Source organism: Geotrypetes seraphini, chromosome 3, assembly GCF_902459505.1.
Source record: "Geotrypetes seraphini chromosome 3, aGeoSer1.1, whole genome shotgun sequence".
NCBI classification, from domain to species: domain Eukaryota; kingdom Metazoa; phylum Chordata; class Amphibia; order Gymnophiona; family Dermophiidae; genus Geotrypetes; species Geotrypetes seraphini.
In genome coordinates, this window is record NC_047086.1 from 210,586,070 (window position 1) to 210,600,798 (window position 14,729).

Genomic DNA, 14,729 nt, shown 5'->3' on the forward strand with positions numbered 1-14,729 from the left:
ATTATTTGGAATGATGATGAGGAAAAAGTCAAATTTCACCAGAAAATAACAAGCTTTTATTAATAATGACAGGGGTTGCCATTCAACATATAACCAATAATTGGAAGAATTATAATAACCTAAACTATACATTTTGGTGGAATACAATATGTCACATATTTAAAATGGAAAGAACAATAGCAATACAAAGAGGGACATATACTAAATTCATAAAAATATGGGGGCCATTGACAAAATACTGCAATGAATAAATATTAAGATTTCTCTTCTTCTTTTCTTCTTTTAAATATCTTTTTTATGACGCACATAGAGGGGGGGTAATGAAAATAATATTTACATAATATGTTATAATATGTTATAAAATATGTATGAATGAAAAATAATAAAAGGGTGGGGGGAGGGAGAGGGGATATAAATATATTTAGAATATGATGTATTAGATATAAAAATGATATTGTGTATTTATCAATTGTAATTTAATATTTTGTACATTTTATGTAAAATTTGAAAATTAAAAATATTATATTAAAGTAATAAAAGGGTGGGGGGAGGGAGAGGGGGAAAATCAAATTTAGATATATAATGTATTAGATATAAAAGTGATACTATGTATTTATCAATTGTATTTTAATATGTTGTACACTTTATGTAAAATTTGAAAATAAAAAATAATGGGAGAGTAAATAATACTATTATGTTCTCTTGATCTCACTTTCTGTACAAGATGATATGCTTGATAATAATGTGTAAATTTCATAAATAAATAAATTTAAAAAAAAAAAAAAAAAAGAAAGGATACAAAGTCAATTAATAGACGTCCCCTTTTGATGAAAAAAATAAATGGTCACGTTACTTTCTCTGCAGCAGAGTCGGCAGCCGCGCTGAGGTGCAGGAAGGTCCCGCGATGACTCGTCTGGCAGCTCTGCTCCAGAAGAAGTAAGTTACGTCGGAGGGGGGTGGACCCTGCAGACGTAGTCATTGCGGGACTTTGAAGGGAGAGAAAGGAGCAGGACTGCTGAAATGGAAGAGTGGTGGAGGGAAAGAAAGGGGGTAGATGCTGATTGAAGAGGGGTGGATGGCGAGAGAAAGGGCAGACATTGGATGGTAGTGGGGAGCCTATGCTGGATGGAAGTGCAGATGGGAGAGATAAGGGAGCAAATGCAGGAAGGAAATGGGAGGAAAGAAAGAGGGGAGCAGACGCTGGATGGAAGTGGACAGAGAGAGGAGAAGGTACTAGATGGAAGGGTTGGAGAAAGAGGATACATGATGGAAGGAGGGGATAAATAAAAGGAGGGTACATGATGGGGGACACATGATGGGGAGAAAAGGATTGAGTTAGGGAAACACTGGAGGAGTGAGGGAAAGAGGTGGCAAGCTTTAGGTAGACAGTAAAAAAGGACATTGATGAGAGGGTAGTAAGAACGTAATCTAGACAGATGCAGAAAATAAATTGAAAAGGAAAATGAGGGAAAAAGGGAAAGGGATTGCAGAGGAAAGGTGTGGGAGAGGGAAGGAAGGAGAGGAGAGAGATGCCATACCAATGGGGGTGAAAGGAGAGATGGAAGGGGGAGGCATACAGTTTCTGGAAGGGGCATAGAAGGAGAGAAGATGCCATATAGGGGAAGAGAGTTACAAGAAAATGAGGAAAGCAGAAACCACAGAAGACAAAGGTAGAAAAAATTTTCTATTTATTGCTTTAGGAGACATGTGTCACTGTTTCGTGGTGCACTGTATGCAGAGTCCAGCTTCTTACTGGTTCATTTTAACCTTTGTCTATGTATTTCTATTTTATCGCAGTATCCAGCTTCGGCATCGCACCATTTGCAGGTGATCCATCGCCCTACTTTGCAGCATCCGCGGAAGAATGGGCCGCAGGCACAAATTGAGGCTTTGGTCTAGCTAAAGTTGGTAGCCCCCGCAGCCAACATACAGCCACAAATTAAGGTCCCCACTCTGCCTAGCTACAGTCAGTGGCCCGCCAGCAAAATGTATTGCCACAAATTGAGGCCTCCGCTTCGGCCTAGCTACAGTTGCGGCCCCCGCAGCATCCATGGCCGAAAAGGCTTGAAGCCGCATCCACAGGCAGCCACAAATCATGCCACTTTCCACCAGTGACCGAACATCAAGCCCCCAACTTGGGGCTAACCTGCCTTGACAGTCTGTAAGATTTGGAAAGACTTGCACGACAGCAAGCAGAGTTGGCGAGCAAACACAAGTGGGGAGAAATGAAAAAACTTCAATCGGCGGACCAGCTGATTGTCAAAATTTGTAACATGATTCCCGTCACATACCACACACTGCAGCATGAGTATTGCTGTACTGACAATGTTTGGCTCTACGTATGTGTGTGAGCAGTCTCTCACATCTAAGGAACATTAAGACCAACCTACGATCACGTTTAACGGATGGAAGTCTCAACGCCTGCATAAAACTTAACCTCACCACGTATTAACCAGACTACAAAGCCATCAGCAAAACCATGCAGCACCAGAAGTCGCATTAATGGTAAGAAGTACTGTACTTTATTCATCATTGTTTAGGAACAGCATAACGTTATTAAAAAGAATTCAGAGACTTATTGTACTTTAAAAGTGTTGGTCTTACCTAAAATGCACACATTTAATTGTATTTAGGTTTAAAATGTAATGCCATGAGAGCCATATAATATGTTTAAACTTTAAACATATTGTATGGCTCTCACGGAATTACATTTCAAAATATGTGGCGTTTATGGCTCTCTCAGCCAAAAAGGTTCCCTTACCCCTGGTCTCCTATGCATTACCATCCAAAATCATTCATACTATAAACAAGTAAAGGACTCCCACCCCGAGTTTTGCTGTTTTTTGCTTCATCAGGAGGGTATGTCCAACCTTAGGTAGGAAGTCCAAATCATCTTCAATCATCCCATTGTGTTTATTGGATTTATTATAAAGTATATACAAGCATTGTTTATTGTTTGTACTCCTAGTAAGGGTGGTAATGAATATGCCCGAGGCAGATTTGCATATAACAGAAGTGAGAGGAATGCAAATCTGCCTCATGCACATTCATTAGGGATATCTTCAGGACAGGTTTAAGAACTATTGGCATAAAATATATTTTTAAAATCACAGTAGTCACCTGTGCCTCCAATTTTAAGTGCTTGCAATTTGGACTTTCAAGATCCTTAGACATTAATTGAACTTATACTTAATATAGGATAGGAAACAATACCTATGTTATTATTCCAATATCAGGTGTACCTATTACACTACAGACATCTGCTGGCAGAATAGAACAAATCCAAGTGTTTGGACTAGTCTAGAGCAGCGGTCTCAAACTCAGGGCCCAGGGGTCATATGAGGCCCGCCATGTACTATTTTACAGCCCATGGTCTGTACTAGTGCTGCCCGCTCTTTGCAGCGTCCTCCAGCTTCCATCCTGGTTTCCCACTCTTATCTTCAGATAATTACCGCAGCCTGCAGAGAGGATTGCTGGTGCTGTAGTGATCCTTGCAGGCTGCCATCGTCCTCAGCAACATGTTCCCTCTGCCACGATCCTGCCCCTGATGTCAAAGGAGGGGCGGAACCGTGGCAGAGGGAACATGCTGCGGAGGCCGAAGGCAGCCTGCAAGGAATGCTACAGCACTGGTGATCATCTCTGCAGGCTGCAGTAATTAGCTGAAACTAAGACCAGGAAGCAAGGGGGGAAGCTGGAGGATGCTGCAAAGAGGGGGGAGGAACATGCAGGCCTTTGGTGGGAGGGGGAAGATTTATAAACTATAAAGAGTTTTACCTCATGCAAAATTTTCATTAACTATTTTTTCTACGGCCCTCTAAGTACCTACAAATCCAAAATGTGGCCCTACAAAGGGTTTGAGTTTGAGACCACTGGTCTAGAGGGACTCGAGGAAAGAAAGTTAGCATATAACAACTAATTTACCCTTAATAGTGACCTTTGAGCTGGGCTACTACTGTTAAATTTCTAATTGACACAAAAGAAAAGTGGTACATATCTACATGTCAATAGTATTTAGCTAGGTTTATCCACTCTGCAAAGATACCCCTCTAGTGTTTGGCGACAACTTTATATTTAAAAAATAAATTTAAAGTGGTGTCCTGCAGATCTACATAGAAAAGTTGCAATTTTCAGATGTTTTACAAAAGTAATAGCCGGCTTGTCTTACCATTTCCTTTCTTCATTTCAAAAGGAGTTCTTCTAACCATGGTCATGTAAAACCAATGACAAAGTAATCCCATCATACCTTACATCCCTTAGCCCTGGTCTTTACCTACCAAGGCTTTTTGTATCTGCAGAACAAAGGTCTCACCTGATGGTAGTGAGACAGCAGACTGTGTACATCAGCGACATCCTCACTCGAAATCTCTTTAATAGCTAACGTCCTATCATAAGACAGCAGAAAACGGCTGTAATGGGCCTCGTTCTCACTGTAAGGAGGGCTTCGTGTCAGGGAGGCCTGTAAAGCACAATAGTCAGGAACTCGGTAAAACTGGTACAGTGAATGAACTGCTAGGGCATGCTAGAGAAAAGGGACAAACACTGTTCTGGGGCCTGTCTTCTTTAAACAGAAGTAGCTTCAGTTATCTGTGTTACAGCAAGTAGTAAAATTTCTGATTTTGCTGACAAAGAGATTTTGGAGGGGAGCAGATTGGGGGGAGGGCGGAGATATGGTTGTGGTCTTTGCTATAAGGCAACTGGGGACAGACAAAGATCTCTTTGGAGGAAAGGCGGGAGAGGGGAGATATGATAGACACGTTTAAATACCTATATGGCATAAATGCCCACGAGGCAAATCTCTTTCATTTGAAAGAAAGATCTAGAATGAGAGGGCATAGGATGAAGTTAAGAGGAGATAGGATCAGGAGTAATCTACCTTTTTTTAGAAAGGGTGGTAGTCTCCCAGCAGAGGTGGTGGAGACAAAGACTTTTGAATTCAGAAACAAAGTATGAGACAGGCAATTGGGATCTCTTAGGAAGAGGAGATAGTGGGTGCTGTGGATGGGGCATTTGACCTTTATCTGCCATCATGTTTCTACAGATACTTTCTCCACCCCCCCCCCTACAAAAAAAAAAAAAAAAAAAAACCAACAACAAAAAAAAAAACCCAACCCAAAACAACAAAACCCCAAACAACAAAAACTGCAATTCTGCACTTAGAAAGGAAAAAAAAACCTAAGAAAACTCTAAAGTAAAGGTATTATGTAACTTTTCTCATATTTATCTTGAAGCATGTTATCTATGGTACCATTTGTGTATTCTTACATGAGTCCTATTCCAAAGAGCTTATGTTGAAACATTTTATTGAAGAAATCAAATATACAATTATACAATACTAGTCTTTAAGCCCGTTACATTAACGGGTGCTAGAATAGATGTGTGTGTCTGTCTTTCTTTCTTTCTTTCTCTCTCTCCCCTTGGCCGCTGTCTGTCTGTCTATGTTTATTTGTTTCTCTCTCCTTGGACACTGGCTGTCTCTCCTTGGACGCTGTCTGTCTTCTTTTCTGTCTGTCTCTCTGGCCCTCTGTGTGTCATTCTTTGTGTCTGTGTCTTTGTGTCATTCTCCCGCCCCCCTCCCCAGAGCAAAGCTGTCTGCTCCCAGCACACCCCTCCCCTACAGCAGCCCCCTTTCCCTCTCCCTGACTGTGTCTCCATGGCCCCCTTCTGTCTTCCCCCGCAGAGCAAAGCTGTCTGCCCCCCAGCACACCTCTCCCCCCAAAGTAGCCCCTTTCCCTCTACCTGACTGTCTTTCCATGGCCCCCTTATGTCTTCCCCCCACCCCGAGCAAAGCTGTCTGCCCCCCAGCACACCTTTCCAACAAAAGCAGCCCCCTGTACCTGCAGCACCGGCATGACACCCTTCAGCCAATCGTGAGTGCTCAGAGCGCGAGAGGGAGCGGGGCCTGTGTATATTGGGCGCGGCGGGGGAGGCCCCGACTGCTCCAGCTGCAGCTTCTTCGGCGTCAGTGAGGAAGGAAAGGTTGGCCCGACTCTCCGCAGGGGCTTTGATGACAGTCTTCTGCGGCTCGAAGCCCTCCTCCCGGCAGCCACTTACAGCAGCGCTCCACACTGCCTTCCTCCCGCCGCCCAGAGTAGATGTCTGTATGTCTGGGTTTTTTTTTATTTGTCTCTCTCTCCTTGGGCACTGTCTGTCTGTCATTCTTTGTGTCTGTGTCTCTTCCTGGTCCCCTGTCTGTCCGTCTTTCTGTCTGTCTGTCTGTCTCCCTGGCCCCCCTGCTTGCCAAAGCAGCCCCCTTTCCCTCTCCCCTTGTTCTGCAATGCCTACCTGCTCCGTGGCCCCCTTCTGTTCCTCCCCCACTTGATTGCTGTCTGTCCCCAGCACACCCCTCCCCCTAAAGCAACCCCCTTTCCCTCTTCCCCTGTTCTGAAATGCCTACCTGCTCTGTGGCCCCCTTCTGTTCCTCCCCCACCTAATTGCTGTCTGCCTCCAGCACACCACTCCCCCCAAAGCAGCCCCCTTTCCCTCTCCCCCTATTCTGCAATGCCTACCTGCTCCATGGCCCCTTTCTGTTTCCCCCCCCATGATTGCTGTCTGCACTCAGCACAACCCTCCCACCAAAACAGCCTCCTTTCCTGCCTGCTCCATGGCCTTTCTTTTTCCTCTTCCCCTCCTTCCATCCATGGTTTCTGCTGCCACTCCTGTTTAAAGCGGCCTGCTGAAGCTCGCAGCCGGCTATAGCGAACCTCGCAGGCCGCTGTCCACCTCAGTAGCATGTTCCCTCTGATGCGATCGCATGTGGAGAGCGGCCTGCGAGGTTCGCTACAGCCGGCCGCGAACCTCAGCAGGCCGCTTTGAATAGGAGCGGCAGCAGTTGGTGTGGGAGGGGGAGTTGGTGACGTGCAGGCTGCTGTGAACAGGAGCGGCGGCAGGACCATGAGCCCTCCTCCCGCCATCCGCCGCCAGCGCCGCTCCGTGTCGCCCGATGCGCCAAACTGGCGCATGCGCCTCAAGCTGCGGCCACGGATGGCCATACCACACATCAGGTCCCCACATCCTCTTAAGTGCGCATGCGCGCTTAGAGGATTATTATTATAGATATGCTCATTACAATTAAATTCCAAAGCTCAAATATTACATAAATAATTTTATCATTTCTCCAACATATATTTTCTATATTACCTATTCATAATACCATATATACCCCCTATACCTTTCCCACCCCCCTTTCCTCCCCTTCACATCCCCCCAATTTTTAAAATATAACAATGTAATAAATTAATTATATAAATATACAATTCAAGAAATTCCAACTATTATTATCATCAAACTAATTCCCTCCCTACCCCCATAATGAAAGATGACACATATTACAAAGTGTTAAGAAGTAATGAAAGTTTCTTATTCCTCAATATAAAACATTAAGAATCATACTACGAGCTCTATGGGAAAGATTTTGAATATATGGATTCCAAATTTTCAAGAAATACCTAGTTCTTCTAGGAAATTTACGAACCTCCCAGTTCTCAAATAAAATTAAGCGATGGAATTGGTTCCTCCAATGCCAAAAACTAGGAGGATCTTTCTGTAACCAATATTGTAGAATACACTTATGACCAATCATGCATGCCTTCTGAAATAAAATATTTCTTTCTAATCTGAAGGCCCACAAGCAGCAGCTTTACCAAATATTACCCCCCTTACAGATTCCACTAATTGAATATTCCATAAAGCACCTAAAAATAATAAGATGGCAGACCAAAATGATTTAATAGGAGGACATTGCCACAATGCATGAGATAAAGTATTTGGGTCTTTCTCACATTTGATACAAATAGGAGAATTTACTAGACCTGCATGAAATGCTTGTACTTGTGAGAAATAAGCCCTATGCAACACTCTATACGTACATTCTCTCCATAAATAACCTTTAACAATTTGGAATTAAACACCACCACCATTTATTTAATAAAGATACAGAAATTGGAATATCATTACTTTGATTTAAAAAATTGAAAAACCTTTCATGAACACCCAATGAAATTCCCCCTCTTCGTATTTTACTAATATAATTTGTTTTCCAAGATGGCGGATCGTTAAGTCATCTATTGTTCTGTCTCCTTCAGACAATTTTTATTTTTTTCATTTTTCTTTTATTTTTTATAATTTTTTATTGTTGGTTTCCAATTTTTACTTTATCTAAGATCTTGGTTTATTTATCTGAGTTTATTTTCCTTTGTTATATGTTTATTTTTCATATTGCTTGCTGTTTTTATGATTTGACCGTTGGTTCTGGTTCGACGGTTGAGGGACCTTGCACTTGAGGATAATTGGACTGTGTGGTGGCGGCTGGGAGAGACCGAACTGGGACCTCGTTCTGGTTTGAGTTGGGGAGGATTAGATCTGGATCCTTCGGTACTGTGTACCGATGGCTGTGTGCTGTGGCTTGCCCCAGTTTGAAAGCTGAAGGGGAGATGGCAGATTTGAGACGGACGGGCGGTCGGAGGCAATGACAGAGTGGAATTCCTTGGGCGAAGGCAGTGCGGATGTAGCTTTGCAGTCGTTGGCCTGCGATTGGAGAGGCAGGAGGAACTTCCTGCGAGGCCAAATGTCGGGGTATGCCTGATGAATCGTGCTGAATGTTTGCCAGATGTCCAGCTTCGGAGACCTATGGTCCTATGATCCTCTTCGCCACTTCTGCCTGTCTCCTACGTGTCTGCTCCGGGAGCAGCGGCATATTCGGGGCTTGCCCGGCTTGTAGTCTGAAAGCTTCTCCCTCGAAATCCCAGCATCCATCGGCCTGGCTGTTCTCAGAGATTGCTCGATGTCATTGGGAAGGTAGCAGCAGCATGTCGGAGGTTCAGTGGTCGGTTACAGCTCCAGCGGCACCAGCGCATGCCAGAGTCGGCTCCGAATAACTTTTTCACAGAGGAAATTGAGGAGACCATCGTGGAGGAGGAGAAATGGACAGCCTGGAACTATCATCCAAATCTCTTGACTAGAAATCCTTATCTGGAAACTGAAATTGTGGACTGAAGCCAATGTTTTTTACTTTTAATTTTTTCCAGTTTTATGAATTATTTAATCTTATTCATTGCTTTAACATTTTGTTTTATTTCTATCTTTTAAATTCTCCAGAATTCTTTTTTCAACAGTTCCTCCTCTATATCTCTTCTCTTCTATCTTTCAACGTACACAGTTCAGTTAGATTGTTAATTTTCTCATCTTTTCTCTTTTCTTACTTTGCACTCCCTTACAGATCTCTTGGTACTTTAGTTAGATTGTGAGCCTTCGGGACAGTTAGGGAACTTCTAAGTACCTCTCATACTTATAATTTTAATGTATATTTTCTAAAAACCGCTTAGAACCTAACGGATGTAGCGGTATATAAGAAATAAATTACATTACATTACATAATGTGCTAATTGCATATATCCAAATAATGATCCTCGACCGCTACCCACTGTTAAAGAAATATCTGGAAAACTTATTTTTCCAGAATCATTCAAAATCTGAGCTATAAATCTAACCCCTTTATTTACCCATAATCTAAAAGTACCTGGGGAAAAATCTGCATTTCCCTGAATTGGTAAAAGATCTGTTATATTAGATTGATATTCCCATAGTTTCAGAATTTTACTCCAAACTAATCTCAAAGGAATTAGAATAGAATTACCTTTAAGATAATCTGGTAATCTTGAATTTGGTATTTGAATTAAAAATAATAAACGATATGGATGGAAAAATGCTTTCTCATATGACAAAGGGGTAAACAAATCATCCTCAAGAATCCAATCTCTGATGTGTCTTAACAGACATGCCCGATTATAAATAAGTAGGTCTGGAAGACCTAATCCCCCTCTTGTCCCTGAACCCAATAAAAATTCAAAAGATAATTTTGGTTTTTTACCTGCCCAACAAAATTTTGCAATTAATGTTCGTAACTTACACCAATCACTATTATTCAACTCCAACGGGATCATCTGAAAAACATATAACCATTTTGGAAAAATAACCATTTTAAATAAAGCAACCCTACCCCCTAAAGATAAAGGTAAATTTTGCCAATTTTCTAATTTATTTTTTGTATAGTTAAACAAAATAGGGATGTTTACTTTATACAACCTTCTAGGATCCCCTGGCAAATAAATACCTAAATATTTAAAATGACTCTCCGTCCATTCTAATGGAAAACTTGCAACCCATTCTCTTATTAAATTTTCATTAGTCGCTAAAGCCTCAGACTTATCCATATTTAATTTAAATCCAGAAAAATCTCCAAATTCTCTAAAACTTTCTAATAATGTTTGCAAAGATAAATGTGGATTTGTTAGACTAACTAAAATATCAGCAGCAAATGCAACTATTTTGAAAGTAAATTCTCCTATAGTAACCCCCCTAATATCAGTATTTGAAATTATATCCCTAATTAATGGATCCAATGTTAAAAAGAACAATAATGGTGATAAAGGGCATCCCTGTCTCGTTCCTTGATTTATTTGAAAAAAATCTGAAAAAATCCCATTTACATAAACTCTAGCATAAGAACATAAGAATTGCCACTTCTGAGTCAGACCAGTGGTCCATCATGCCCAGCAGTCCGCTCACGCGGCGGCCCTCTGGTATCCCCTTCAGTACCTTGAATGTTTCGATCATGTCCCCTCTCAATCTCCTCTGTTCGAGGGAGAAGAGGCCCAGTTTCTCTAATCTTTCACTGTACAGCAACTCCTCCAGCCCCTTAACCATCTTAGTCGCTCTTCTCTGGACCCTTTCGAGTAGTACCGTGTCCTTCTTCATGTATGGCGACCAGTGCTGGACGCAGTACTTCAGGTGAGGGCGTACCATGGCCCGGTACAGCAGCACGATAACCTTCTCTGATCTGTTCATGATCCCCTTCTTTATCATTCCTAGCATTCTGTTTGCCCTTTTTGCTGCCACCGCACATTGTGTGGACGGCTTCATCGACTTGTCGATCAGAACTCCCAAGTCCCTTTCCTGGGAGGTCTCTCCAAGTACCGCCCCGGACATCTTGTTATTCGTGCATGAGATTTTTGTTACCGACATGCATCACTTTACACTTATCCACGTTGAACCTCATCTGCCATGTCGATGTCCATTTCTCGAGCTTGATTATATCACGTTGCAGATCTTCGCAATCCCCCTGCGTCTTTACTACTCTGAATAACTTCGTATCATCTGCAAATTTAATCACCTCCGAATACAATGTTTTAATAGCATCTTGGAAAAACCCTATAAAACCATATTTAGTTAAAACTGCAAATAAAAAGTCCCATCTAACCCTATCTAACGCTTTTTCAGCATCAAAGCTAATAAGTAACAAAGGAATATTTTTTAGACATACCCATTCCAAAGAATATAATATTAATCTAATATTTTTGACTGCCATTCTTCCCTAACAAACCCTACCTGTGGCTCAGCAATCAAATCTGGTAAAAATTTTTTACAATCTATTAGTGAAAATTTTTGCCAACAATTTAGCCTCATAACAAGAGAAATTGGCCTATAAGACTCAACCTTCTTGGGATCTTTCCCAGGCTTTGGAAATACAATAATTTGTGATTGACATAAAGTTGGTGATAAAATTTTTTCTTTAATTTCATTCTTAAACATTGAAACTAAAGAGGAAGAGATATTTTTCCCCATTATCTTATAAAATTCTGCCCTAAATCCATCCAATCCCGGTGCTTTACCCAATGGACTTTGCTGAATAGCTAATAATATTTCCTCTTCCCCTATTAGACGATTTAAATGAATACATGGTAAATATAAACTAGATAAATAAGTATCACTAAATAAACCATCATCATGACTATATGTAAACAAGGATGAATAATCTTGAAATTTTTTACAAATATCTTTTTCTTTAGTATATATCTGACCTTGGGAGGATTGAATTTTTAAAAAATTCTAGTGTTACCACTAGCACCTTTAACCAAACGAGCTGACAAAGCTCCAGTCTTATTACCATGTTTATATAACTGATATTGATAGTATTTGACTGATTTGATAGTTCGTTAATGCAAAAGTTCATTCAATTGATGTTGAATTGCTAGTAAATTAGTAGGACATCTAGTATGATAATGTCTATCTGTATTAAATGTTTTTCTAATTTCAAAATCGCTCTATCCCGAGCTTTCTTTTTTTGGCTTGAAATGCAATAATTTCTCCCCTGAAAACCGCTTTTGCAGCTTCCCAAAATAAAATAGGAGTTTCCTTATGTTGCTCATTATTCAGTTGCGTCCACCGAGAGCCAGGGTCCACTGAGGAATTCTGAAATTAAGTCTGGCAAAAGGAGTCACGTTAACTGTAGAGGCCATGTGACCCAAGAGAACCATCATGTGTCTCGCTGAGAGTGAGGTGAGGGGCAACACTTTGTGGTAAAGTTTATGAGAGTATCCCGACGTTGTTGAGGAAGGAATGCTCTGAGTTGCAGTGTCCAGTACAGCTCCATTGAACTGTAGAGTTTGAGAGGGTTGTAGCTGAGATTTTGGAAAGTTTACTTCAACCCCCAAACTTTGGAGGTGCCAAATAGTCCCATTGGGTCGCTACAATAACCCCCTGAGATGTTGACTCTTTGATGAGTCAGTCGTCCAGGTACGGGAAAACCTGAAGACCATGGCTGCGCAGAGCTGCTGCTACCACCACCAGGCACTTGGTGAAAACTCTGGGAGATGAGGCCAGGCTGAAGGGTAGCACTCTGTATTAATAGTGATGATTTCCCACCTGAAATCTGAGGAACTTGCGAGAGGCTGGGTGAATGGGAATGCGAGTGTAAGCCTCTTTCAGGTCCAGAGAGCTTAATCAATCGTTGTGGTCCAGAAGGGGATACAAAGATGCCAGTGATAGCATCCGAAATTTTTCTTTGACGAGAAATTTGTTGAGAGCTCTGAAGTCCAATATATGTTGCAGATCTCCCGCCTTCTTCGGGACAAGGAAGTAACGGGAGTAAAACCTGTGCTCTGCTGTTTCAGAGGAACTTCTTCAATGGCACGGAGACAAAGAGCTTGAGCTTCCTGAAGAAAAAAGGTGAGCTGCGACGAATTGGAAGGACACTCTCTTGGGGGGGAGATCTGGTGGAACCTGAACAAAGTGAAGAGAGTAACCCTCCCTGATTATTGTGAGGATCCAGAGGTGGGATGTAATGAGTTCCCATTGTTGCTAAAGATGATGGAGATGACCTCTGATGGGAAGAGGAGAGGACAGAGGCAAAATGATTGAGGTTATGCTCTGTTAGGTGGTCAAAAAGGCTGAGTGGACTTGGGCGCAGCAGGAGTCTGAAGTTTACGCTGCCATTGTTGTTGTTGTTTTTTTAGGAGGCGGCCTTGAATAAGATGCTGACTTCTGCAGATAACACCTCTGATAAGAGGAAGGGGGCCTATAGCTCTTAGCAGTGGAAGGCTTCGGCTTCACAATAGAAGCAAAAATTTCTCACGCTCCAACAAGTGCTTTGTAGCTGCCTCAATGGAGTCAAACAACTCATTTCCCTGATGTTAGCCAGTCGATCTTGCAGGTTTGGATCCATGTCCACAGTTCTTAACTAGGCTAGACAATGCATGGCCACCGAGAACGCAGTGACCCTGGAGGACATCTCAAAAGCATCATATGCAGCCTGAACCATATGCATGCACAATTGACCTAGAGTAGAATGCATATGCTGAACTCTGAAAGCTGATGTTTTGGGAGATACTTGAAGAAAGCAGGCATAGCATTGACCCAATGCTTGAGATAAGATATAAAGACAAAGTTATAGTTTAAAATCCGATTTGTTATCATCGAATTTTGATACAGCCGGCGGCCAAACTTGTCCATGGTCCTTCCCTCTCGGCCAGGCGGGACTGTGGCATAAACCTTGGCAGGATTGGTTCTTTTTAAAGAAGACTGCACGAGAAGAGATTGATGGGATAGTTGAGACTTCTCAAATCCTTTGCAATGAACCATCTTATAGCGAGATTCTAGCTTTGCCGGCACAGCAGGAATTGAATATTGTGTATCCAGATTCCTTTTGAAAGTTTGAGAAAGAATGCCATTGGATTTGGTATTCTTTTTTCACTTCCGTATTGAATGTGTTTAAGATGTATAGAGTGATTTTTTAAATGCATGCACACTAGTGACTAATTTGAAAATAGGTTTATGTTGCCGTTGTGGTAACGGGTGTCACTTTACACTGTTTAATTTTGTTTTCACTACTGTGATTTTCTCGAGTGATGCTGAGTAAATGTTTCAACATATTTTTGAAGCATAAGTCCTATTTAAGCTCACTGATAATTAAGAACAAGTTTATGTTGCCGGTGTGGTAACGGATATAATCATATATTGTTTAATTATTGTTTTTAATACTGTTACTTTCTTGAGTGGTGTAGAGTAAATGCTTTAACAGATTTTTGAAGTGTAAGCCCTACTTAAATTTATGGACTACTGTTCACTGACAAACATTTCCATAATATGTTTCTTTGTGATGATAAGTTTTTTTTTGAAATTCTTTATTTAAACACTGTGCTCACAAGTACTACAAGTACATAGTATAACAAAACATCAACAGCAAGAATACAGTGAAAACAGTATATCAAGTCTCCCCCCAGTCCCTCCCCCCCCCACCCCCCCCCCCCCCCCCCCCGATCCTCCTAAAGTTCCCAACTTCCTATACTCCTACAACACCCCCCCCCCCCCACCCAGGAGATATCATGAAAAAGGAAGAAGAAGTTGAATATAGTCCAAAGCTTCAAAGGAAATATAATAGAACTCACAGTGGGATT

General features: G+C 41.6%; 1 protein-coding gene across 4 annotated transcripts in view; it reads right to left on the minus strand.

The window, feature by feature from the left end:
* PIP4K2C (phosphatidylinositol-5-phosphate 4-kinase type 2 gamma) overlaps positions 1 to 14,729 on the minus strand; it is an 84,643-nt gene that overhangs the window by 39,774 nt on the left and 30,140 nt on the right. For 3 of the 4 annotated variants that reach the window (XM_033939001.1, XM_033938999.1, XM_033938998.1), the window contains exon 4: positions 4,310 to 4,456. The exons of the other annotated variant lie outside the window; for it this stretch is intronic. In XM_033939001.1, coding sequence (XP_033794892.1) covers positions 4,310 to 4,456 — 147 coding nt within the window. The remainder of the gene's footprint in view (positions 1 to 4,309; positions 4,457 to 14,729) is intronic. 4 annotated transcript variants of the gene reach the window in all.